Source organism: Notamacropus eugenii, chromosome 1 (assembly GCF_028372415.1).
Source record: "Notamacropus eugenii isolate mMacEug1 chromosome 1, mMacEug1.pri_v2, whole genome shotgun sequence".
Taxonomy (NCBI): domain Eukaryota; kingdom Metazoa; phylum Chordata; class Mammalia; order Diprotodontia; family Macropodidae; genus Notamacropus; species Notamacropus eugenii.
In genome coordinates this window covers 612,376,986-612,403,824 of record NC_092872.1, presented here as the reverse complement: position 1 = coordinate 612,403,824, position 26,839 = coordinate 612,376,986, and the positions used below count along the sequence as shown (strand labels likewise).

The window sequence follows — 26,839 nt, the reverse complement described above, 5'->3', positions numbered from 1 at the left end:
GCACTTTGTATATATCATTTTCTTATCACAACAACTCTGGGAGGTAGGAGCTATTATTATACCCATTTTTAGAGACAAAATAGAAAGAAACAGTATAGGGTAAAACCAATTTAAAGTAGAATTGGTGAGAATTCCAACTGAGTAGTCATCCCAAAGGCATTTGAAGGTGAAAATGGAATTACAACAGAAAGAGAAAAATGGAAAAGATTTACAAGGATTTCCATAGCAAAGCTTTTTTTTTTTTTTTTTTTTTTTACCATTAGAGACAGTAGAGCCCTCCGCACTTGGAAGCTAATATCACACCCTAAGATGTGAGATAGAGGAGGTAGCACTAGCACCAAAGAGAGCAAAGATGGGAAAAGCAGCTACATAAAACCTAGAGTACATGTAGGAGATTCATGCAGGAGGTGAGACACTTCTAACTCCTTTATTTGCCTCTCCAAGGAGAATCAATGAACTATTTTTCATTTAGCTACCAATTACTTCTTTCTTCTTATCTAATTTACAGTGAGAATGTCAAGATTGAAAAAAATTAATTTTCTTTGGTGTGTATCCTCACTATATAGTACAGTGCATGGCAGGTTTGATCATGTATCACTGCCCTTCCTTTCCCCTCAATAAACTCCAGTGGCTCTCTATTGCCTCCAGGATCAAATGCAAAACGCTGTGTTTGGCATTGAAAGCCCTTCATAACCTAGCCTCCTCCTACCTTTCCAGTCTTCTTACACCTTATTCTCTGCCAGGGACACTGGACTCCTGACTATTCCACAAAAAAACACTCCATCTGTTGGCTCCAGATATTTTCTCTAGCTGGGAATGTTCTCTCTCCTCTACTCTGACTACAGAGCTCCTTCGTTTCCTTTAGGTCTCAACTAACATCCCACCTTCTATAGGAAACCTGCTCCATTTCCTCTCAATTCCTTCTATTTGTCTTAAATATAGTTTGTTTTGCATAAATTTATTTTGCATGTTTTCATTCCCTTTAGATTGGAAGTTCAGCGAGGGCAGGGACTGTCTCTTGCTTCTTTTTGTATTCTCAGAGCTTAGCACAGTGCCTAGAACATGGTGCTTAATAAATGTTTATTTAAAAAATAAAGTACATGAGATTGCAAAAGAAAAAATTAGCTTTAAAAATTCTGCACACATATTTTTTTCTTATTTGTGTACAATAAAATACAAGCTCCCTGAGGAAAAATAAATAAAGGTTTATTTATTGACTGGGGTACTTAATAAATGCTTATTCTTCAATTAATATTCCCCATCATTTTGAATTTTTAAAAACTTTTATAGATCTCCATGATCAAAGAATTCACCACCAAGTGGCTAGTCAACTGATGATGAGCCTATCTATAATTACATTAGTCCTCAGAAAGCATACTCTGTCTGTTGCTTGAACTATATGCATAGCCTTTTCAGCAGGGAAGAACCAGTCAGAAATGGCACTGGGCTTGCAAAGTTTTTGAGAATCCAACGTCACCTCCACATTATAACGAAACATTGGAGTAGGACTTTGTTGATTGCCATGTAGTTGTGAGGGCCCATTTGAGATCAGATAGCAAATATGTAGGGCACCCAGCATTCAACCAGTAGAATAAGAAAAGGATTAGAGAAAATAGATGGTGAAAAATAATGGTGATCATATTAACCATGATGATGATGATGATAACCAGTGTTTATATAGTGCTTTAAGATTTACAATTACATACATTATCTAACTTGATACTCACAACAACCTTATAAAGTAACTGCTATTATCAGACCCATTTTAAGGAAGAAGAAACTAAGGTTAAGAGGTTACATGACTTGCCCAGGGTCACAGAATTAACAAGTGTCTAAGGTAGGATTTGAGCTAAGGTCTTCCTGATTTCAATCCAACATGCTGTTCTCTTATGGCATACTACCTAGGTGCAATAGGAGCAATATCCTAACCATCCTTTCACTCTTGGACTGTCACAATAGCCTGCTAATTGGTCTCCCTGCTATACACAGCTCTTCCTTACTCTGGTCCATCCTCTATTCATCCTCCACACTGACCTTCCTAAAGCACAGGCCTGACCACATCGCCCCAATGGTTCCCTGTTGCCTTGAGGATCAAATATGGAATCCTTTGTTTGGCTTTTAAAGAACTGCATGATATGACCTTTTCCCGCCTTTCCAGTTTTCTTACACCATCCTCCCCTCTACATTCTCTGCAGTCCAGTGACATTGGCCTCGTTGTTCCTCAAACTGGACATGTCATGTCTGGACTGGGGGCATTTTCACCGGCTATGCTCAGTGTCTTTGTCTCCTTACTTCCCTGGCTTCACTCAAGTCCTACCTTCCACAAGAAGCATTTTCTGATCTCCCTTAATTCTATTTAGTGCCTTCCCTCTGAGATTTTCTTTAATTAATCCCATATATATCTTTTTTGCACTTAGTATTTTCATGTTGTCTCGCTCTTTAGACTACAAGGTCCTTGAGAATAGGAACTATCTGTCATTTTGCTTTTTTTTGTACTCACAGTGCCTGGAACATAATAGGTGCTTAATACATGCTTGTTGACTAAGTCAGGATCCCAAAAGATTATGACAGGCTGGAGCACTGGATTTGATCTAATAAGGTATAATCCAAAAGAGATCATGGTAAAGTCTTACATTGCTATTCAGAAAGTTCACGTCACTGGTACAGGATAGGGGATGTAGATTACGGGGGTAGGGGCACAATGGATACAGCACCGGGCCTGGAGTCAGGAAGAACTGAGTTCAAGTTGGCTCCAGACACTAGCCTAGTGTGAACTTGGGTAAATCAGTTCATCTTTATTTGCCTCAGTTTGCTTAACTGTAAACTGGGAATAATAATAGCATCTACTTTCCAGAGTTGTGAGGATCAAAATATGATATTTGTAAAGAGTTAAGCACAAAGCCTAGCATACAGCAGGCACTTAATTAATGTTTATCGTCTTCTCCTTCCCCTTCTGAAAAAGACATTTTAGTGGGCTACAGGCTCTGCATGAGCCAGTATTGTGATGCGACAGCTAAAAAGAAAAAAAAACTAATGCTAGCATTGGCTGCATTGAGAGGCATAGATAGCTTCCAGGAATTTTGTTGTTTAGGAGTTTTCAGTCATATTGGACTCTTCATGACCCCATTTGAGGTTTCCTTGCCAGATACTGGAGTGGTTTACCACTTCCTTCTCCATTTGCCATTTCCTTCTCCAGGAATTAGGAAATGATAATACTTCTGTACTCTGTCAGATCACAATTGGAGTATTGTGCTTCATTTTAAGAAGACTACTGATAAACTAGAAAGTAACAAAAGGAGAACAATACACATATCAAAGTGCCCAGAGTTCCTCTCATATGAGAATCAGTTGAAGGGGTTGGGGATATTTAGCCTGGAAAAGAGACTTGAGGAGAACATGATAGCTATCTTCAAATATTTGAAGGACATATGGAAGAGGTATTAGGCTTGTTCTATCTGGGTCCAGAAGGCAGAACCAAGAGAAATGTAAAAAAGTTGCAAAGTAGTAAATTTAGACTGGACATCAAGAAACATGTTTTAATCATCAGAGCCTTCTGGATATGGAATGGGCTACCTGGAGAGGTGGTACGTTCCTGTTCGTTGGAGGTCTTCAAGCAGAGGTCAGATAAGGGAAAGGGCTGAGGTAGAGCATATGGTAGACCATAAGACAGGTTCTGAACTCCCTAGAAAAAAAAGGAGAGTGACTTGAAGTCTGGTAAATAACTGTGATTGGGATTTGATAGGATAATAGAGACAACTGGACCTCAAAGGACGTGAGGTTGCTCAGTGATGGTGGCAGAATAAGGGTCTGGAAGTGACAGTGAGGAGCAAGGAACATGCCTACTTTTCTTTCTGGCCTTTATGTGGCATGCCTTACATGTAGCAGCAGCACATGTTCTAGGGCTATTCTCCCATACCTCTATTCACACTGGCAGTTTGGGCCCCAAGAGAGTAGCTGCTATGTGTTCCCTGAATGTTCTAAGGAATACTGAGGAACTGAGAAGTCGTTTTCTTTCTTTCTAATAGATTTTTATATAACTTATATTTCTCCCTGTAGCCCTCCCCCTTCCCTCTCTCCAAAAGTCATCCCTTATTAAAAAGGAAGCAAGGAAAGAAGGGAAGAAGGAAGAAGAGAGGAAGAAGGAAAGGACAAAGGAAGGAAGGAAAGAAGGAAGGAAAGAAAGAAAAAGGAAAGAAGGAAGAAAAATAAGAGAAAAAATTCAACAAAACAAATTAACACATCAAAAAATCTAATGCATATCCAGTGTCACATACCCATGGACTCCAACCTCTTCAGGGGAGCGGGGGGGCTGTCTTTTCATATCTCTTTTGTGAGGGTCAAGCTTGTTCTTTATAATTTTTACAATGTTCATTTTTATTGTCTTCTAGTTGCTGTTTTTTTTTTCAATTTACATTGTTGCAGTTATTGTAATATATTACTCTCCTGTTTCAGCTTAATTAACTTTGTATCAGTTCATATAAAGTCACTGTAAGATTTTCCTGTATGTATTACGTTTTTTGTTTCTTATAAAAAAGCACTGTACCATTATACAAATATATCAGAGTTTGTTAGCCATTCCTCAGTCATTGAGTATCTACTTTGTTTCCAGTTCTTCACAACCACACAAAAAAAGTGCTGCTTTAAATATTTTGATGCATTTGAAGCCTTTCTTTTGACTTTCTCGGGGGTATTTGTCTAGCTGTGGAATCTTTAAGTCAAAGGGTGTGAACATTTTAGCTCCTTTATTATAGTTCCAAATTGCTTTCCAGAAATATTTTTTTTGCCAGATCACAAAAAAAAAAAAAAAAAGCTCTACAAAAAACAATTTAGTGGGCCTGTTTTTTACAACCTCTCTAACACTGACTATTCCCATTTTTTATCATCTTTACCAATTTGCTGGGTGTAAGGTGAAAGCTCAGAATGTTTTGATTTGTGTTTGTTTTAGTAGTAGTAGGAATCTAGATTATTCTTGCATAAGGTTGCCAAGACTTTGCAATTATTCTTTTTAGAACTGTTTATTCATATCCTTTGACCACTTATCTACTGGAGAATGGTTTTTGGTCTTAGACATTCTGTTAACTATCTAATTATCTTGGATATCAAAGACTGATGAGAGATATCTGAATTTATTTTCACTCATACACACATCTGACTACTTCTTTTCTTAGCCTGGAGGCATTAATTTTGTTTGTGCAACAGATTTTCAAGTTCATGTAATCAAAATAATTCTATCTTTTGTAACTTACTGTATCCCTTCTTTCATTAAAAAGTCATTTCCTATCCATAGCTGGGAAAGGCAGATGATCTGCCTATCTTCTAATTTTTTATGGCATGATCTTTTAATTTTCATGCTATGTATTCATTCTGGAACACAGCATAGGTTGTTGATCTAAGCCTAATTTCTGCCATACTGCTTTCCAGTTTTCCCAGTTCTTTTATTTAATTCTTTGTCTTGACAAACATTTATTATGTCTCTAGTCGTTGATGCCCCCTTCTATTAAACAACAACACAAATAAAATCTTAATAATAAATATGTATAGTTAAGTAAACAAATTCCCACATTGTCCTTGTCCAAAAATGTACGTCTCATTATGTATTTGAAGTTTCTCACCTTTCTGTCATGAAACAGGCAACATGTATAACCTTCAGTCCTCTAGACCCTTGGTTTACCATTACACTGATCAGAGTTCTTAACTCTTTCAAAGTTGTTTTTATTTATAATATTACTGTCACTGTGTAAATTGTCCTCTTAATTCTGTTCACTCTGCATCAGTTTCTTCTGAAACTGTCCATTTAAGCCATTTCTTATGGCACAGTAATATTCCATTACATTAGCACACCATGATTTATTTATCCCCTCAATAGGTAGAAACCCCCTTTATACATATGGATCCTTTTCCTCTCTGATTTCTTTCAGAGCACAGTCATTCAGTTAATATGCATTTATTAAGAGCTCAATATATGTCAGATAGGGCAGCAAAGAGGCACAATAGCACAGTAGCACCAGACCTGAAGTCAGAAAGACTCATCTTCTTGAGTTCAAATCCAACTTCAGACACTCGCTAGCTGTGTGACTTTGGGTAAGTCACTTAACCCTGTTGTTGTCAGCTTCCTCATCTGTAAAATAAGCCAAAAGAAATGGCAAGCCACTCCAGTATCTTTGCCAAGAAAACCCCAAATGGGGTCACAAAAAGTCAGACACGACTAAGAAGACTGAACTATGATATGTCAAATGTTGTGCTAAGTGTAATAGTTCCTCTTCTCAACAAGTTCACATTCTAATGGGGGTAGACACCAGGCAAACAACTGTATATGAAACATATACAGGATAAAGGTATATACAGAATAACAGTCCAGATACAGTCTATCTCCACTGTTTAATTTCACTTTTCTCCCTTTTCAATCTGAACCCTAGAGTAAACCAGGTCTACCATTAAATCCCTTATTCCCTTATCCTGTTCTGTTCCATCATTTTCAGTTGTGTCTGACTTCATGACCCCATTTGGGGTTTGCATGGCAAAGATCCTGGAGTGGTTTGCCATTTCCTTGTCAGTTCATTTTACAGTGCTTTATTCCTTGCCAAACCCCAACTCTGGATCACTCCCACCATCTTCCTCCTCCATTCCTGCTCATATGCAGCTGAGGAGATCACACAACAAAGCCAAATAAGTTCCTTGTAAATTTGTTATTAATCTCAACTGGGCCTTCGATTCAAACAGATAATCTTTTTCACTCTTCCCTAATTGATCTCTTTGGGCAGCTAGAATGGTGGGCTTGGAAGCAGAAAGACTTATCTTCTTGAGTTCAAATGCATTTTCTAGATGTGTGACTCTGGGTAAGTCACTTAACCCTGTTTGCCTTAGTTCCTTAGTAAAATCAGTGAAGAAGGAAATAGCAAACCACTCCAGTATCTTTGCAAAAAAAAAACAACAAAAAACAAAAAAACCCAGATGGTGACAGAGTTAGACATGACTGAAAGGATTCAACAACAATTGATTCTCTCTTCTACTTCCCTTCAGAGGTTAATTTCAATCCTTGCCTGTTTTCTTTAAGTCTACCATGCCTCCTAACTGTAGGTATATGCTGGGATCTCTCTTAGTCCTACTTCTCTTCTCTACCCACTTGATAATTTTATCAATTATGTAAGCATTTCCAGTCCTAGTCCTTCCTCTGAGCGCTTCTCATCCATTCCCAACTGCCCATTAGACATTTCAAAATGGAGATAATTATAGACACCTCAAACTCAGCACAGCCAATACAAAACCCAACTCTCTTCTGAACTTTCCTGATGTTGCCAAGATCACCACTATCCTTCCAGATACCCAAGTTCACAATTTCAGTATCATTCAAGACTCCTCATTCTTTCTCACCCCATATGTCCAGATTTTGCTATTTGTGTCTCTACAGCATCAAATCTTTTGTTTTCTTTATACATACAATTACAACCTTAGCTCAGGTCCCTCTCACCTCTCAACACAGCAGTCAGACAGATAGATAAAAACCAAAAGAGAACAGTTACGGGAAAATGCAAAAAGACAAAAATTTCTAAGAAGAGAGGGTGGTTAACCAATCAACAAACATTAATTAAGTACCTGTTATGTGCCAGGCATTGTGTTGGGCACTGGAGATACAAAGACAAAAATTTTATGGTCCCTGCCCTCAAATATAAGATGCTCATCCACTGGGAAATGGTTAAATAAATTGTGGTGCAATAATGTAATGGAATAGTATTGTGCTATAAAAAATGATGAATATGAAATGATGAAAAAAACATGAATACAGAAAAGCCTGGAAATATTTATATGAACTAATGCAAAGTGAAGTAAGTAGAGCCAAGAAAACAATACACCTAATGATGCAAATTATGTAAATGGAAAGAGCAACCAACACGAAGCAATCAAAACCAAATATTGTGAAATTATGTAAAACTTGTTTTCCAAGAAGAGCTATCAGAAGACGTTTTTGCAAACTCCTTTGCAGAGGTGGGGGTCCACAGATATGGGACACTGCATTTAGTGTTAGTTTTTTTCAATGTTTGATTTGTTTTGCTGAAAATTTCTTTTCTTCTTCCTCTTTAAAAAAATCTTTGCTATAAGGGATGGCTTTTTTTGGAGGGAGAGGGGGAAAGATATAGCAGAAATGTAAGCAATGCAAAAACAAAAGATAGCAAGACAATTTTTTTTTAAGATCACTGGTAATTTTGGAGAGAGCAGGTTTCAGCTGAGTGAAGAGAGAGACTGCAGACAGCTAAAAAGTGAGTGAGGGGGAGGAAATGGAGGCAAGTTTTTTCTAGGAGCTTGGCTGTGAAGGAGAAAAAAGATACAGATGATAGCTTTAGGAGATGGTGGCATCTAGTGACAGTTTTTTAAGGGTGAAGGAGTTTTAAGCAGCAGGAAGGAGTCAGTAGATAGGAAGAAATTTAATATGAGAAAGAGAAGTGATTGTGGAGGCAATCTTCTCAAGAAGACTAGAGGGGATGGGATCCAGGGTCCTTGGAGGGGGTTGGCCTTGCCAAGGAAAAAGGTCACCTCTTCACTAGAGAATGTATTAAAGAAGGAGGGACAGAGGTGTTATTGAGGGGTTGTGAGCTGAGGAGAAGATGGGGCTCACAGTGAAGGGGTTCTATTTTCTCGTAAAATAAAAGGGGGAAATCCTCAGCTATCTCAGTTAGGAAAGATGAGGCATGGGATGAGTGATTTCAGTGAAAGTTGAGAGGAGGAGTCAAAGGCAAAAAGATGTTGGGGATATAAACCTAATAATGCTTGGCAACTGACAGGATTTGGAATACTATAATAGAACAGGAAGACTTAAATATGAAGTCACATTCACCATTCATTTGCCACTATCATGAAGGAAGTCATGAAAAGGATGAAAAGTCCAAATTGGAGAAAGCATATCCTTTATTTATTTATTTTTTGGAGGGAAGCAATAGAGTTTAAGTGATTTGTCCAGGGTCATACAGCTAGCAAGCGTCTGAGGCCTGATTTGAACTTAGGTCCTCCTGACTCCAGAGCCAGTGTTCTATCCACTATGCCACCTAGCTTCCCCAGGAATATATTTAGATGGCAAGATTCTCTGGGTCCTCTTGTTCTGGAATGTCATTGTGCCAATTGTACCAAGCCCCAAAACAATGCAAAAAATCCTGATATCTGTAATCACTCACAAGAGTGATTTTACCCTAATTATTCTCATAGTTAAGCCAGGCCCAGAATTGAACAGGAAGAGAATACCTTAAATTCCCTTTGAGAAATCACACAATTCTTTTTTGGAACCTGTGACCTAGGGAGTCCTCCCCCATGGGGGGCTCCAGCTCTGGGTCCAAAGGGATTTGGATTCTGCCTAGGAACACTGACCCCAAAGAAGGAACTCAGGCTTGCTTTTTGTCTGTTGGCTGCTTGCCCTCGCTATAGACTGACTCAAAAAGAATCTCTAAAACAAAACTCAACTATGGCCCATGTTTCCCCCTGAAATGTGTATAGTATAGGCATGACATGCCACCCACATTTTTCGGGCTGATTCTCCCCCAACACTGGCAGATCTGGAGTTCCCCAGTTAGGGCAACAACCATGATGCCATAATTCAATATACTCTCCTGTCAGGATCCTAGAGATAATCCTGGTATGAGGTAGGGGGCTGTATTCCTCTTCTTCACTGCTGCAGCTCCTGAGCTCCCCCCGACATGCTTCCCATTTATGCAAGATCAATCCCCCAGGCACCATTATTTAACACAAAATAATTTCTGTAAATAATAAATGCAAAAACAAGAACAATCATAATATTTATTTATCAGTACGCAAAAGCAGAAATAATCATCACATTTATTCCATAGAAGACAAAGGCAGAACAACCACACTGTAACAATACACTCATACACCTGGGTCATACTCTCCTAACAAGACATACCATGCTCTGAGGGAGAGTGAGCACACATGTACTCATAGAAACTTAGCAGACAGACACATGAGTGGGGAAACCCCTGTCCTCAGAGCTCTCAACTCTTGTTTGAAGGCCTTGATGTTATTGGTCCTTCACTGTGGGAAGCTGCTCAGCTGCTCCCCTTCAGGTCCTCACTATTCCCTGCCGTACAAATCCATCTCTTTGTTCTTGAGCCCATGAACCAACGACAAACTCTCTTTGCTCCTAGAAACCAACAAAACGGCACTAGGAAAAGTGTTCCTGCTTTCCATGACAAGCATCTCCCTTAAGCTAGAGAACTGGCAAACTTCTCTTGCAAGATCTGCAAATAGCAGGCGACTCGGCTTTATCCAGTCAGCTCTAAACTTCTCACAGCAAAGCACAATTCATAGCAAAATCTATACAATACCCATCTTTCCCCCCATTTCCCCTTCTTAAACCAGAAATGGCAGAAGAGGGCAAAACAGGCATTCCTGAGAGGTTCCCCCTCTCTCAGCGCTTATGGCACTTACAGAAGCAATCAACTCAATAGCTCTTCACACAGTGGCAAGATTCATCTCTTATCCAATGAGCTTGCAGCAGGCAGCTCCAGCTTTCCTCCAAATTAATCAACAAAGCAAAGCTTCTCTTCCAATCAGAAAACACCCAGCAAAGCAGCAGAAGCATGAACTGTCTCAGCTGGAGTCCTCCTTCCTAATCTGTCCTGTAGCCTGTTCTCAAAGCTTGTCCTCCTGCTGGCTTCTCAACAGCTTCTGATGCCTCAAATCAGAGCCTCTGGGTGGTCAGTGACTTCTCTTTGCCTTCTAAGATAAAACTCCAGAAATGCTTCATTCTTTCAGCTACGAATCCAACATTGCTCATGTAGAGTGCCTTGGTCTGTAATTTTGTCAGTTACAGACTTTGAAGCTCTAAGGGGGGAAGGGGGGGAGGGAGAGAATTTGGAACTCAAAACTTTAAATAAAAATGTCTAAAAATTGGAAAAAATTTAAATGGTAGAGATAAATTAAAAAAATCACACGCAAGTGAGCTGATGAGCCAGTGTCGAGAAGTCATTATTTCCTGTCTCTGCTCAGCCTTTGAATAGCTCTCCTCAGGACATTCATCTGAGGGACAATTGTGTGACGGGTTCTTAGAACAGTCTGTCTCTCTCTTCCCTGCTTCGTCCAGGGCGGTGATTTTCCATCAGTTTTCCTTACATAAATGTTCTTTTCTTACTAAAGAGGCAGTGCTTGGCATGGGTTAAGGGTCCCTGCTAGAAACAGGACTCGATTCGTAACATAAACATCACGTATGAGGCAGCAGTTTATTTCCTCTACCACAGAAAATGCTCAAGGTACAAAGAAGCTCATAAGAACGTATTAACATTGTTGTTCGACCCCATTTGGAGCTTTCTTGTCAGAGATACTGGAGTGCTTTATCAGTTCCTTCTCCAGTTCATTTCACAGATGAGGAAACTGAGGCAAACTGGTAAGCAACTTAACCAGGGTCACACAGCTGTTAGGAAATGTCTGAAGCTGGATTTGAGTTTGAGAAGATGAGTATTCCTGACTCTAAGATGGGTACTCTACCTACTTTGCCACCAAGTTGCCCAAGATATTAAGAAATACAGAAACAAAAAATAAGTCATAAAATATACTCACTATCCAAAGAGGTAAAAACCAATTTCATTGTATTCCTGAAAAAAGCCAGGACTGCTATATCACATTCACCTTACATCTGCATTATCCAAGGAAGTCACAAGGTTCAGATTCTCTGGTCAGTCAGGCAAGGTTCTTGAATCTCACGTGTTTTAGGGTGATCCCCTCTATGGTCATTTCTTTCTTTGAGAAGAATGCCGTGACAGGAATCATCAGCTACTAGGCAGATGGCATCCAATTCCAGTTGCCAAGGTTGGAAATCTTCATTTCTCAGAATTGTTGTTCATTGACCTGGGGTCAAGGAGGGAAACAAATGCAGAAGAAGCAAATGGCCTAGGACTCAGTTTTATCTGGGCAAGCATGTGCTCTCACGCTTTCTGTTTGGGGTCACTGCTGCGCCTGGGGAAGACAGAGAAAGAGAAATCTCCTCCCTCCCTCTTCCCTTTGCTGTAATTCCAACAGAGAGAAAACACCCGGTGCATCCCAAATGCGGATATTTTTCTCCCAAGTTTTTTTATAGTCCATGGAAGGGACAGCTCCTTTTAACACATTTTCAACACAACCCACCAGTTACAGGGAACAATAAGGTGTTACTACATCATTTTAACATGGCCCATGTACTTCAGCAAGGGAACAGAGAACATATCCATCTTCTAGGCCCCAGGCCAGGAAGTCAGAAGTTCCCTTGACCTCTTCCTGCTATAAGCTAATGATCCTAAGTTTTTTACCAAAATAAAGATTCATCTTTTTATCACCAATATCCTTCCAGTGATGCCATATGGCTATGAGTCATGGAAAACTACAATCCTTTACAGAATTGAAGTCGGGGATCACTCAAAGGGCAATGGAAAAGCATATGGTGGATGTGAGTAAACTGTAACATGGCAAATAAGGAGTTGTGCAGAAATGGTGGCAAAAGAAATATCAGAGAAAGATATGACCACAAAAAAAAAATTGACTAATCATATAGGAAGCTAGGGGGAACAGTTTAGCAAGACTGCTAAACTTGGAGTCAGGAAGATCTGAGTTCAGATCCAGCTTCAGACACCTTTTTAGTGTGATCTTGAGCAAGTGACATAACCGCTGTGTGCCTCAGTTTCCTCATCTGTACAACAGGGATAATAATAGACCTTTCTTCTAAAAGCTGTCACAAGAACCAAATGAGATGATATTTTCAAAGTGCTTTTGCAAATCTGAAAGTTCTATTTAGCTGCTAGTTATTATTATTATGTAGCAAAGTAGAGGGATAACTGATGGTCACATACATCACTTGATCCAGAACATATCAAAAGAGTTAGAAAAAGGCCCTCAGCACATTGTGGATTTAGGAGAGGGTATGGACAAGAGTGTCACAGAACAATCAGGCACAGATGCTTTATAATCAAACTACCAAAGTAACAGTCCTTATTATACTGTGGTTTTGATCAAACTCTCAAAGTTCCTTATTATACTTGGGTTTCATCTATGTGGCCCTGCCCTCCAATCTCACAGACTGTAATTTTTTCCTACTTTAACAGATGCTCTTCAGGTGGTAAGAAACATTATTATAATGCAAAGAAAATAAATAACCTTAAAAATGTTAATGGAAGAAAAAAATTCTTACATTTATAAAGCACTTTAAGATTCACAAAGCACTAGAATACGCAGAGACACAGACACATATTTATATATATATATGCATCTTCAATGTATATTGAATCAAATATATATATTTGATTCAATCAAAAAGCATTTCTTAAGAGCTTAAAGAGGCCTATTCACTGAATGGGCATTACCTCACTCTAAGTGAGTAACTCAATAGGCCTTAGCCTAAAGAGGTCAAGGTCTCCCAGTGCATCCTGGGCTGTCTCCAGTCATCCTGATGATAGCTCTAGAGGAGAAGTGAGGCTGCCGACCTTGCACAGCCCTCCCTCACACAAAACAAAGTCAAGTGCAAGTCATGTCATTATTTCTCTGATATCATGGTCTTCTTCAAAAATGAAGGATAAACACAATTATATTATATGCTAGGCACTATGCAAGGCACTGGGGATTCAAATATAGAATACAAAGAATGAAACAATCTCTATTCATGAGGGGCAAATTCATGGGACAAACAAATCATCAAAGTGTAAGCTAGGAGGGCTCCCCTCCATTGATGAGGCTCATTCAGGGCATGGAGAGAAATCATCTGAAGTCTAGCTTACCTCTAAGGAGAGGTGAGTGGATATACCATTGTCAGCACACCAGTTGGGAGACAGAAGCAGGAAGATCCCAGGAGCACTACCAAGCAGACTGTTCTTTTCTCCAGTCTCCAAGAGGAATACAAGATTAGAATTATATCTTTCTGCCTCCATAAATATTGCTCTGATTTGTAAGGATCCAGAAAGAAAGACACCTCCCTAGGTACTCTAAAGGAGGAGGGTAGCTCCAAACCCACTTTGACACCTGCTGGCTTGATTCCTTCCCACCACATGGTAGTGACACACACAAAAAAACCCATCATAAATAGTGAATAGCTAGTAAATCCATTAATCCAGCAAACGAACAAACAAAAATCAGAGGAAACTATATATATATATGTATATATATGTATATATGCATACATATATATAATATAATTTACCAGAACATACCCAAGAATCAACAAACTCTTTAGATGGGTACGTGATAAGATCTAAGCTCAACCCAACTTACTCAAGACAGTGGGCTTGGTCTCACCCAAGGAGAAGTTCCCTTTCCAAAATCTCTGTGGAAGAAAACAGGAAATCTTGTTCCCAGGGACCAGACACCCCACTGCTGGCTGCAGACATGGTCTCTGGCTGGCTCCCGTGTCTGAGTCTTCTCCCTCCTCATCTCCACTACTGGCTTCCCTGGCTTCTAGGAAGCCCACCTTCTCCAGGATGCCACTGTGTCTTCCTTCTCTTAACTGCTTCCTATCCCTCCTGAGCACAGCTTGGGCTGTTTTCCAGATACCTGTTCCTCGTCTTCCCCAGGAGCCTGGGAGGGCGGTGGCCGGAGCTCGCCGGACACACGTCCACTGCCTGACCCAGAGGAATGGACAGCAACCTCAGAAGAAGAAGCGCCGGCGGGAGGGGGAGGGGGAGGGGGAGGGGAGGGGACAGGCAGAACCAGGACAGGCCTTGTGGAGGAGAGGCCTTGAAGAGGCCGGCCTCCTCCCATCCAGGGGTTTCTTTCTCTGATTTAAAAAGTGCTCATTCTTTAAAAACCCATCCCTGGATTCTACTGACCCCTCGAGCCCTCATCCCATGCCCTTTTGCCCATTCAGCAAACACCAAGGGATCGGACACAGGCCCCCTGTGGTCCTGAAAGCTCTTTGCAGCCTGGCCTTTGCTGCTTCTCACTTCCGGTCTCTTGTGACCCCAGTCGGGGTTTTCTTGGCAAAGGTGCTGGAGGGGTTTGCCATTTCCTTCTCCAGCCTATTTTACAGATGGGGAAACTGAAGCAGACAGGGTAAAGTGACTTGCCCAGGGTCACCCAGCCGAGGCCACTTTGGAACTCGTGTGGATGGAGCCCTCCTGAGGCCAGGTGCAGCCTCCAGGTGCACTATGGCGCCACCTAGCGGAGGCCGGACGTCAGCGCCAGCGCTACCTCCTGCTTTAAACCGTTTTAGGCCAGGGCTACTGGGCTAGCACAAGTGCGCTGATTGCACTTTGCATATGTTTTGCATATGCTTATAACCCTCGAGCATGCCTTCTGTTGCTTATCGTACATAGCCGTTCACACATTGCTCCCCACGCTAGCCCCTCAGCTCCTGGAGAGCAGGGACGGTCTTTTTTGCCTCTGTCTCCCCAGCATTTAGGGGATGCAGAGCCTGGCACACGGCAGGTGCTTAATGGATAGGGTAGGGTCTTTGGGGTCTGGAGTTGTCTCGTCGCGTTCTTCTCGTCCTCACTTACTGACTGAAGGCGAAAAGAGCACCCAGACTCCACGTGTGAGGCCCTCAGCGCTAGCAAACGTTCCAGCGCATGCGCGTGCAAAGCGCAGCCCTTCTATCGTAGCGCCCCTCCCCCTGCACGGCCGCACTTCCGCCCTTTTGCCCTTTCAGAAGACGGCTACACCCAAACTGCGTACTGAGGCGAGCTACGGCGGCCGTAGAAAGAAGCAAAGGATACCGGCATTTTTCGCTTCTGCCCTTTACTAAAATGGCGACGCCCATCCTAGTCTATCAACTTCCGCCTCTCGTCTCAGAGTCTCCTAGACCTGCAAGGAAACGAGACGGAAGCGGTGGGCCAGACTGGTTTCCGCCCTTCCTCAAGGTGGTGGCCCTCAGCAGCTACACGCCAAGTTCCGCCCGGTTCTCAGGCGCAGCCGCAGTCGCAGCCATGGCGGCGGGGGCGAGGCTGGCGTGAGCGGCTCGAGGTGGGCGCTGCGCCTTCCTGGCCGAGGTTTCTCAGCCACGTGGCTGTAGGTTGTGGGCCCTCTCAGGATGTCTGAGGGCAACTCGGCCGGGGAGCCGGGCCCCGCCGGGGGGAGTCGTCCCTCGCTGCCAGGGGCCCGGGGGCTGATCGGGCGGCGGCCCGCGGCCCCCTTAACCCCGGGCCGCCTCCCTTCCATCCGTTCCAGAGACCTCACTCTAGGGGGCGTCAAGAAGGTAAGAAAGGGTAGTTCCAGAAGGCCGCCCGCCCAGGCTCGCTCCAGCCCTCCTTTCCTGGCCTCCTGCACGCTCTTCCATCCTCCTCTCTCTGCAGTCCATTTCCTCTGGCCGGTTTCCGTAGACTTCATCTCCTGCCTCCAAGCCTTTGTACGGTCGGTTTGCTCTCTGTACTTTTCATGCCTGTGGCGCCCTTCCAGGCTCAACCCCGAGGTTTGGTGCTGATGGAAGCCCCCTCCTGCCAAAGTCTTTAGTGTTCTTTCCCAACCCAAATCATATTTATCTGCTTACATAGTTTATCACAGCTCATTCCCCTCTGAAATTGTAAGGGCTTTGGTTGGCTTGTGCCCTCGTTATGGCCTTAGGACTGCCCAGTGCACGTAGGGAAAGCTTGTCCAGTTAGGTGGATCCCTCGCTGCCGGGACCCCTGATGTCTCCAGTGTGGGTGTCCCCGCCCTTAAACCTTATAGTGCTTCATTAAAAAGAAAACCTTTAAATGAGACAAAATAAAATTACCACGTGTCAGGCTCTGTGCTGAACAAATAAATACCTTAACCCTTACAAATAGTTTATTCGATTGATCCACACAACTATACTGGGAGGCCGGTGCTGTTATGATGCCCATTTTACAGATGAAGAAACTGAGGCAGATAGAGGTGAAGTGACTCTCCCGTTGTCACACAACCAGTAAGCATCCTCAGAGGTCACATTTGATCTTGGGCTGCCTAGTAGAAAGCACATGGAGTTGGTATGGTTGAAAAATTCCATCCCTTTACTGCCAGACTGGTGATGAAGCTGTCTGCCCATAGCCAGTAGTGCCCTGTCCTTGGACAGCAGTGGTCTGTACTGGATGCTTTGTGTTCCTCTGGCATCCCAGTTGCTTCCTTCCCAAGATAAAGCATCAGAAAAGACTTGAAGAGGAAATTCATTTCACAGACATTTATTAAGTTATATGCCACCTAATGAAAATGAGTGTAGTCTTTTCCTTTGGTGCTTATGTTGTGTTGGAAGACATCACATATCCACAGACAAGTCAATACCAAACAGAGTGGAGTCAGACTCTTCTTCCTGGATTCAAATCCAGTCCCAGACACTGTGACCTTGGACAAATCACTTAACCTTGTTTGCCTCAGTTTCCTCATTTGTAAAATGAGTTAAAGAAGGAAATGGCAAACCTGTATCTGCCAAGAAAACCTCAGATGGGTTCAGAATTAGAAATGAGGACTGAACAACACAAATAAGGAGTTAGAGGAGAGAAGAGCCCAAGGGGAGTACTTTGTGGCGGTGGTAAATCCAGAAAGGTTAGCCCTTGAACTTAGTCTTAGGGTGCTAGGGATTCCAAGAGGTGGAGGTGAGGAAGGAGAGCTTTCCAGGCACTTCGTGCAAGCCTATACAAAGGCATGGGGGTAGAGTAAGTAATCTAGGTTGGAACTGAAAGTGTGTGAGATGAAGTAATATGGGATAAGTCTGAAAAGATAAGGTGGAGTCAGACTGTGAAGGGCTTTAAATGCCAAACAGGAGTTTGCTGCTGACATTTTTTTTTTTTTTGTGGAGGCAACTAGGGTTGTTACTTGCCGAGGTCACAAACTAGTAAATGTCTGAAGCTGGATTTAAACCCAACACCTCCTGATTGCAAGTCTGGTGCTGTATTCACTGAGCCACTGAGCCACCCAGCCACCCCCAGCAACTTATTTTTGAGTGGGAGAAGTGATATCATCAGACCTTAGGAAAACTGATTTGGCAGCTGTGTGGCTGTCAGGTGGGAGAAGGAAGAAACTCAGTAGAAGGCTGTTGAGGTAGCCTAGGAAGTTATGAAGGCCTGTACTAGGCTGGTGGTTCTCTGACTGAAGGGGATATATACAAGAGATGTTTAGTGGTAGAATTACAAAGACTCAGCAACTGATGGGCTGTGAAGGAGAAGGAATAGTCAAGGATACATAATAAGCCGTAATGATAATAGCAGTTCTTTTATCCTTAAAGGACCTGAGATTTCACTGACTCAGATCAAAGCTCTTTCTCTACCCAGCAGGCAGGCCACCTTCATGTGTTGCTGTGGCTTTTAAAAAAAAAAAAAAAGACCACCTTTTGTGACAACAACCGGTTGTCAACCTTGTGGTGATGAAAGTGATGACGGTGGCCCACGGGCGTGCACTGTGTGATTTACAAAATGCTGTCCTCAGCACTGTCTGTGAGGTGGATAATGCAGGTGTTATGCTCTCCATTTTTGCAGCGAGTAGGCCACATTTTACCAGACAAGATAGCAGTCTAAGTCTTCTAACTCCTAGAGGTCACTTCAGCACTGCCCCCCAACCCCGGCTTCTTTGCTTTAGAAACTCAGTACCATGGTTCTTGGGTTGTTTTCCATTTCCACAGGGATTACACGAGGGGAAAACAAGCCAGGGAAGGTTCTGCCAGGCTGGAAGAACTTCTAGTACAGACCTGTGAAAGGCAGTCTCTTTTGTCCAAGGACAAGCCTAAGTGTCACCACAGGAGAAAGCAACTCACGTTTCTATAGCATTGTAAGGTTTACAAAAAAACACTTTCTTACCAACAGTATTTTCTCCATTTTATAGTGACTCGCTGGGGTCACAATTGCGGGGCTCACAGGGCTACTAAATGTTGGAACTGGGGCCTTTCTCCAAGTGCAGTGTCTTTGCCATGATGCCACCCCAGCCTTGCTGAAAATTCAGTTCAACAAGCATTAAGTGCTTGCTCTCAACTAGGCCTTTGCTAGATGCAGCCTTTAGCTGGGGCAGGCTTCTCATAGATCAGCCTTAAAGAGCAAGTAGGGATGTATAAGAAAGGGCGTGAATTATGTGGTCTCCGAGGTCCTCTCCAGCTCTGACTTTTCTGTGTTTCTGTTACAGTAACCTAAGTGACAGGTAGGAATGACCCGAACTCTGCTCATGTCTTTGTGAGTAGAGAAGAGGGGGTGGGTTTGAGAGGGATCATAGAGCCAAAATTGATAGGACTTGGCTACGGATTAGATCCTGGGGAGGAAAGAAGGAAGCAGGAAAGATAACTCGCTACGTTTGAGCCTTGGTCACAAGGGAGACCAGTGATTGTACCATCTACAGAAATGAGGAAGAAATTAGGAGGAAGGTCAGGTTTAAGGAGAAATTGTGTTTGTGTGTGTGTTCGTCCTTTGTTGCCGAAGAAGACCATGTCATCAGAGAAATAATGACATGACTTGCACTTGACCCAGGAGATTCCCAAGATGCATTGGGCCCCTTTAGGTCAAGGTCTGTGCTGGTACTCACTTAGGGTGAGGTAACATCCATTCAATGAATAGGCCTGTTTAAGAGGTAACCAGGGCATGACCCCTTTAATGAGGCACAGAAAAGAAAATCATCAGGTTGGGAGGGAAGCAGCAACAGTTACTATCTATAATCACACTTTTCCCACCCCCAGGAGAGTCCAGGAGGGGATACGAATGTAAAGCCCTAAAGGAGCTTATGGTCTAATGAAGGAAAGCCACGCACAAAAGGAAGCTGAAATGCAGTGGCAGAAAGGTGGCGGTGAAGTCTGAAATGAGTGCAGCCGGGGGAAATGAAGTGTCAGAGTGCTTTGCAAACCATGAAGTGCTATATAAGTGCTTATTATCATTATTATAAGATATAGACTCCAACCTCAAGAATAGGGTTTGTATATAAATAGGCTAGAAGGGTAAAATGCCGTAAAGACGAAGGAAAGGACTAGGCAGGGTATCATAAGAAATTTGAGATGCCATGTGGGGGATTAAGGAGGTATTCATAAATTAGGGCTTCAGAAAAGGAAGGATGTTAACATGTGGAAATAATGGAGAGAGGAGTTAAGAAGCAAGGAGAGAGTGGGACAACAAATAATAATTGATGATCAGGGCAGCTAGGTGGTGAAGTGCATAGAGCAGCAGCCCTGGAGTCAGGAGGATCTGAGTTCAGATCTGGCCTAAGACTCTTGACACTAGCTGTGTGACCCTGGACAAGTCACTTAACCCCATTACCTCCCAAAAGCTCCCTCCCCCCCCAAAAAAATCAAGACATTTATCTAGAGCTTTAAGGTTGGTAAGCCTAATTAAGTCATTTTGTACATATTTATCTCATTAGATTTTTGTGACAGCCATCTCCAGATATTATTATACTTATTTTGCCACTTTATAATTGAGGCTAGACGTGGTAACTTCCCCACAGTAACATAAGTACTAAGTGTCAGAGTTCGATTCCAAACCCAGCTCCCTCCTAACATCAGGTCCAGTGTACTTTGCACTATCTATAAGATTAGTCTTATTTGTCAGGAGGCTAGAGTGCATGCAGGTAACATTTCAAGCTAAGTCAGGGAAGACAGGTTAGAACCAGACTATGGAGGGTCAAGAATACCAAATAAATAAGATGCTTAGACTTTATTTGGGAGGCAAAGGCTTTTAAGTAGAAGAGTGATGAGATCAGAACAGCTTGTTAGGAAGATGATAAGTAACTGGTGAATGATAGGTTGGAGATGGGATAGGAGTAAAAATATCTAATTAGACTTCAGATTACTTTTTTAACACCAGTGCTATGACTAGAGCTGCCACCTCTCCCCCAGCCATTTCCTTAAGTCACTAACCACCCACTGAGTCACGGCAGAAGCAGCTCAGCGCAATCACCTCAGTTTGTTACACTGTTTTGTGTGGATGTGGTCAGCACCGCCTTTGTAATGGAATCTTAATCAGCATAAGATATCATCCCTTACAGAGACTATTTTTTAACCATAAGAAGCATAAAAAGGATATTCATGTGAGGAAAGCAACTTGAGACATTTCTGAGAACCTGAGAGTAAACTGCTTCTCAAATAAATATACTTAGGGGGCCTTTTTGGAAGCTGCTCAAAGTCACAAGTCCTGACTAAAGGCAGGGATGGTTGGAAGGCATTGTCTGTAATTTCATTTATAGATGGTCCTTTTCAGGATTTTAAAGGAAATGTCTGAAAAGCTAAATTGAGGAACAATGGGAAAATTGTATATTTTTTGTTTGTATTGTGCCTGATAGAACTGGAGGTTTTGAGTTTGTGAGTGAGAAATAGATTATTCTTTGTAGGAGGTCCTATTTTGAAGCCTTAGGAATCAGAATTGACCAGGCAAAGACAGAAGGTGAAAAGGAAGATGAAGAAACCATAGCTGCCTGCCTGTGTTGTCCTTTGCCATCCTTTGTGACTTGAAAGGGAACCACCTGGGGGAGAGAGGGGCATTGTATCTGTGTGGCTGTGATCTGTGCTCCTAGGAGATGTTGTTTTGCTGAGAGCTGATTGGAGAAAACAGTTCTTAGTGGTCTGAAGACCTGGCTGGGGAACATTGGCATTGTCCTATTAGCTGTCTACATCTTGGGAAGGGGAAGCCCTCTTATAACCCACAGAGATCAGAGCAGACCTGATTAGGTCGACAGATTCCAGGCTTAAGGGAGTTACTGCTTCATCAAGAGTGTAATGCTGCAACTTTTTAAAAAGAAAGTAGAGAAGTAGTTTCCTGCATCAGGACACTAGAGAGGGAGGCTTAGGAAGGAGCAGATGATGCGTGGCAGAGACCCTTGCTTAAAAGAGACCACTGACATTCAGGCTTGCAGTCCAGAGTCATGAGTTGCTTTGTGCATGAGTTTCCTTAATCTTTTGCCTCATTGCTAACTTTCTCTATGTGTGTGCCTGTTCTCCCTCACAGATACTGTATTGGTGGAAGAGTGTGACTCGGTTTTAGTTGTAGATTGTTACATTTTTACTATTTCTGCTTTTGACTTCTATTACTATTGCTTTGCCTCTTGTTTCAAGATTAAGAATTGAAGGTATCATTAGTGACTGACCTATTTAAATGGGAAGTACATTATTAAGGGCTCAGAAGCTACAATGATAAGAGTATAACCTCCCACACACCAGGTTACCCATAGTACCCTTAGAACATGAGTAATGGCAGTGTGGTTAGATCATTGGCCAGCCCACTCCCCGAAAGAATGCACTGCCCCCAACCTACCAGCATGTATCCAAGTTGGGTTGAGTAAGTTAGCCCAGAGAAGGGAGGGATTGCTGGACCCCATGCCAGTGGGGAACACTGCCAGCATGAATCTGTTAGTGTCACATCTGTGCTTTATCAAGAATAAACTTGTTTTTTTAGATGTAAAGATGTAAAGCTTCATAGATGTAAAGCTGGAGATTTGGAGGAGCAGGGAGAGTGAAGGTAAAGCCACAAATAAAGGCAAAGTAAGGCTGAGAGTTGGGAGTTCCATTCTATTTTACTACATGACATGGATGGGGCATTAGATACTTTCTCTTCCTAGGCCAGTTACCAGTTCTGTAAAACTTGATTCTTTAGTTTATAATATTGTATAGGTGAGAAAAAAAAGTTGATGATGGTTGGTGTGGTGTTCTATGCTTTGTGACTTGTATTGTTTTACTTCCAGAAAACCTTCACTCCTAACATCATTAGCCGGAAGATCAAGGAAGAGTAAGTGGTTAGGCCTCTTGTGAGGCCTCCCCTCCTCTAACTGTTTTAGGGTCTTGGGACTCTGGGACTGTTAAGGTGGTCTAAAGCTCATGCTCTAGTTAGGCAAAGAAAAACTAAAGACTTTCCTTTGAAATCTTTCTCATTCTAGCATCCCTGTAGTCACAAAAATCCATTCCTGAAATATCTTGTGTTAAATTCTGTATTTCACTAGTTATGAGTTATTTATAGTTGGAAGTGATGGGAATCCTACTATAAGGGTCTGTGCAAAGAACGAACAGAAGGAGCTGGACTCCATTTTGAGTTCTGACTTGTTTTACCCTTAGAATTGAAATATAAGGCCCCATGACTACTGAACCACAAAACTAAGGAAATGCTCCCCAGATGAGAAAAGGTCTGTATCCCTGAGGTGGGGAGAATAGGGTACAACTGCTCTTAGGCAAAGTGACACTTCCTTTTCCCCAGGCCAAAGGAAGAAATATCAGTCAAGAAAGAGAAACGCGAGAGGGATCGAGATCGACAACGAGATGGGCATGGTCGAGGAAGGGGCCGTCCAGAAGTGATTCAGTCCCACTCCATTTTTGAGCAGGGTCCTGCAGAAATGATGAAGAAGAAAGGTACAATAAGATTGGGGGTCAGAATGGAAGGAATGGCTTGGAGTGAGATGTAGGGGTGCTGGGAGTAGCTGGCTAGGCCACCTGCCACCAGCAACAAGGGGCTGAGGTTGATGGTCCCTAGTGGTGTTCTCTTGGACTCGTCCTTATCCCAAATGAGCTGAATGATTTCCTACAGGCAACTGGGATAAGACAGTGGATGTGTCAGACTTCGGCCCATCTCATATTATCAACATTAAAAAGGAGAAGAGGGAAACAGATGAGGAAACCAAACAAATCCTGCGCATGTTGGAGAAGGATGATGTAGGTATCAGGGGTCCAGGGGAGGTTCTGGGGAGGCCTCTGGGAAGACATGACTAAAGAAGAGCTCATGTGTCTTCCCAAAGGCTGGACAGCAGCCAGTCTTGGGGATTTTTGCCATCTGCCCCCTTGGTTGGAAAAGGCCAAGTTGGGTACCATTGAATGTATACATTTCCTTCTTGCCAAGTGACAAGAGTCTGATTCTTCCTGGCAGTTCATAGATGACCCAGGGCTCAAGAATGATACACGAAACAAGCCTGTGCAGCTTCCTCTGGCTCACTCAGGGTGGCTCTTTAAAGAAGAGACTGAAGAGCCTGATGTCAAGCCCTGGCTGGGGAGAGCCAAGGAGGAGAGCATGGAGGTGGACGTGCCAGCACTGAAAGGTAAGGTATCCTCCTTCCCCTCCAGCTTGTCTCACTGCCTCCCCCGCACAGGAATGCTCAAATCGTCCCTTCAAGGGCTGTTCATTGACAAGGGTTTCCCCAAGCTGGCTACAGAGAAATAGGACCTTTCACGCTGGGAGGTTGCCTGGCTGCTGCCCTACACCAGGCTGTGTCCAGCACCAGTAGCTTGACTGTCTGTTCCCATCTCTTCCGGCCCATTGCCATGCCTGCCTGCAGAATGGGAGAATGCTCAGGAACAAGACGCATCCTCTGGATTGTGACTTGAAGGAGCACTTTACATCAGAAGCCTACAGAGGACGAATGCACACATATTCCCATGCCTTAAGGCTGGTGCAACATATGTTACAATATATGTTGTGATACATTCTTTTATGACCATATCATGGAATTAGGGAATGCTTCCTAGGTCTGAAAATTGTGTCAGAGAGGCTTTCCAAAACTGTATTCAATTTCTTTTCTAAATGTTTGTTTGATTAGATCCATTTATGGATCTCTCAGTTTGCACAATTTTGGGTCACTTGCTGTAAGATCCTTAAAACATTGAAATTTCATAAATACGTAAGTATTTTCAAATGAGTTTTGTAATTCTTTTAAGTGCAAAGATTTCCAAACTTCTATACACACGCACACATGCGCACACACACCCCTCTAGGAAAGCTTCCTGGTAGAAATCCCTTCATTCACTTTCTCTGATGCAGTAAAAGAAGAACCACGAGATGAGCATGAGGCCAAGGCAGCTGCCCCATCCAGGCCTGGCCGAACAGCACCTGGACTCCCTCCAGATGTGTCTGTGGCAGACTTACTCAGGGAACTGAGCTTTGCCAAGGAGGAAGAGCTTTTGTTCCTGCAGCTGCCTGACACGCTTCCTGGTCAGCCTCCTACCCAGGACATCAAACCCATCAAGACAGAGGTTCAAGGAGAAGATGGGCAGATGGTGCTCGTGAAGCCAGAGAAAGACCGGGTATGATCATGAAAAGTGGAAGTGAGGGAGATAGCTGGGGCAATGAGCTTGGCACTTTCCCAGGGAAGAGAGGTCTGAAGGTCACAAATGGAGGGAGCTCCGAGTGTGTATCGTTCTCATTCTAGCCTGACTTTTGTCAGGAATACTCTTCATTTGCTTCTCCTTGACTCATTTTGGGGGGGCTCTTTGAAGAGCCAAGAGTTCAATCCCTTTGATTCCCTGCCTAATACTGCTGTTTATTGGGATAGTTCAACACAGGGAAGAGGGTTGCTCACTTCCTTGGCACAAGTGATAATGACTTCTCTTCTTTTTCATCTGTAGGAAGCTAAACTGGCAGAGAACCTCTGTACCCTGAGTGACCTGACAGAGGGTCAGGTGGGAAAACTGCTTATCCGAAAATCGGGAAAGGTGCAACTGCTTCTGGGCAAAGTGACTCTGGATGTAACAGTGGGTACTTCCTGCTCCTTTCTGCAGGTAAATTTGAAAGGCATAACCAATAAATTTTTAAGGGTGTATGGGGTGAAGTTCCTTGGGAGGGATTTGGAGCCAGGTTCTGAGTTTGGGTTGGTTGGAGTTCAGGAAAAATTGAGATGAGGGGCAATGAGATTATTCTTCCTTTACTTGTAGGAGCTGGTGTCTGTGGGCATTGGAGACAGCAGAACAGGTGATCTGACAGTGCTGGGCCATGTGAAACACAAGCTTGTATGTTCCCCTGATTTCGAATCCCTCTTGGATCACAAACAGCGGTAGAACCAGCCGACGGAGGGTGAAAGGGGTGCCATTTGCTCTTTGTCCTAGGATTTTCATTCTTGAACTCCTTTGGGATCCAGAAGACCATTCCAACCCATAGCTCCTGCCTCCAATAAATATCATGGCTGGCTGTCCAGAGACTATAAGGGTTCAATGACTTATTCTCAAGTGCTAATGAATGGCTTGATAGCCTTTGGAGAGAATGGAAATAATATACCCATGCCTGCTGCTGTATTTATGGGCTTGTGCCTGCTCTATTTATACTGTATATTTATGTCTCTCCCTTTTTGTACTAACTGTATCCATATGTGCTGAAGGGCAATGGAGACCCAGTTGGAGCCATGGAAAATAAGACTATTTCTTTTGGTTTTCTTCTTACTTGAATCTCCTGGATGGAAGTATAGATGTTTCCTGTACCTTGATCTCCAACTCTTTCCCCTAGTCCTTCTTGGTCAACTGTATCTCAAAGGAAAAGACTCTAGCTTTACCTCTCTCAAGCAGAAAACACAGGAAAATCTACTATTTTTAAAGGTCCTGAAACACAAACTGTGCAGGATGCCCTTTTTTGCCCTGGACTCTTAGGCCAAGGTTTTGCTAGAAAGTAGGCTCTGTTGGAAGGTGTGAATAGAGAAACTTCTGTCAACACAGTGTTTGTTCATCTCCATGTGCTTGTAACTGATTTGGGGGGGCCTATCCCAAGCCTAACCACTATAGTACCTTTCCTCTGCTAGAGTAGCCGGGTTCCCCTCAGAGAGGGATAATTGTGGTGGCCCTAAGGTATTGTCACCATCTCCAGTCAAAGTCTGACGTATTCCCGGATAGGAAAAAAGCAATGGGCTTTATAGAGGGAGCCAAGTTGGGGAAATCTGTACTTGTCTTGGATCACCAGGCATTTCATCCCTCCAAGAGATAGTCCCTTGAGAAGAAGCTTGCCTGTCCTTTCCCTTCTTAATAGAATCTGTATACCTCCTGATTCAGCTGTACTGAGTGTCCTCCCACATTAGCTACACAATGTCATTATGCATGCTACCTGTCTCATTTTCTGGAAAGTAGAATATGTAAGACTTCCAGATATTCTCCCAAAGCATTGCCTTGTTCAGGGAAGGTGTAGTACTGCAGTTTTGCATGGATAAAGGGAAAAAATCTAGTCTAAATATTTATTCTCTAGCCTTGTGGTCTCTAAAGGCACAGTTGTAGCTGACCCCAATATATCTGAGGTCCAAA

General features: G+C 42.9%; 1 protein-coding gene across 1 annotated transcript; it reads left to right on the top strand.

Annotated features, from left to right (window-relative positions):
* The first annotated feature begins 15,849 nt into the window (after positions 1 to 15,849).
* POLR3D (RNA polymerase III subunit D) lies at positions 15,850 to 26,260 on the top strand. The gene is made up of 8 exons (XM_072634899.1): positions 15,850 to 16,147; positions 22,546 to 22,589; positions 23,052 to 23,203; positions 23,379 to 23,503; positions 23,715 to 23,883; positions 24,603 to 24,865; positions 25,187 to 25,339; positions 25,493 to 26,260. Exons 1-8 carry the CDS (start codon positions 15,983 to 15,985, stop codon positions 25,613 to 25,615), a joined length of 1,194 nt encoding a protein of 397 aa, XP_072491000.1. The 5' UTR covers positions 15,850 to 15,982; the 3' UTR covers positions 25,616 to 26,260.
* The last annotated feature ends 579 nt before the right edge of the window (positions 26,261 to 26,839 follow it).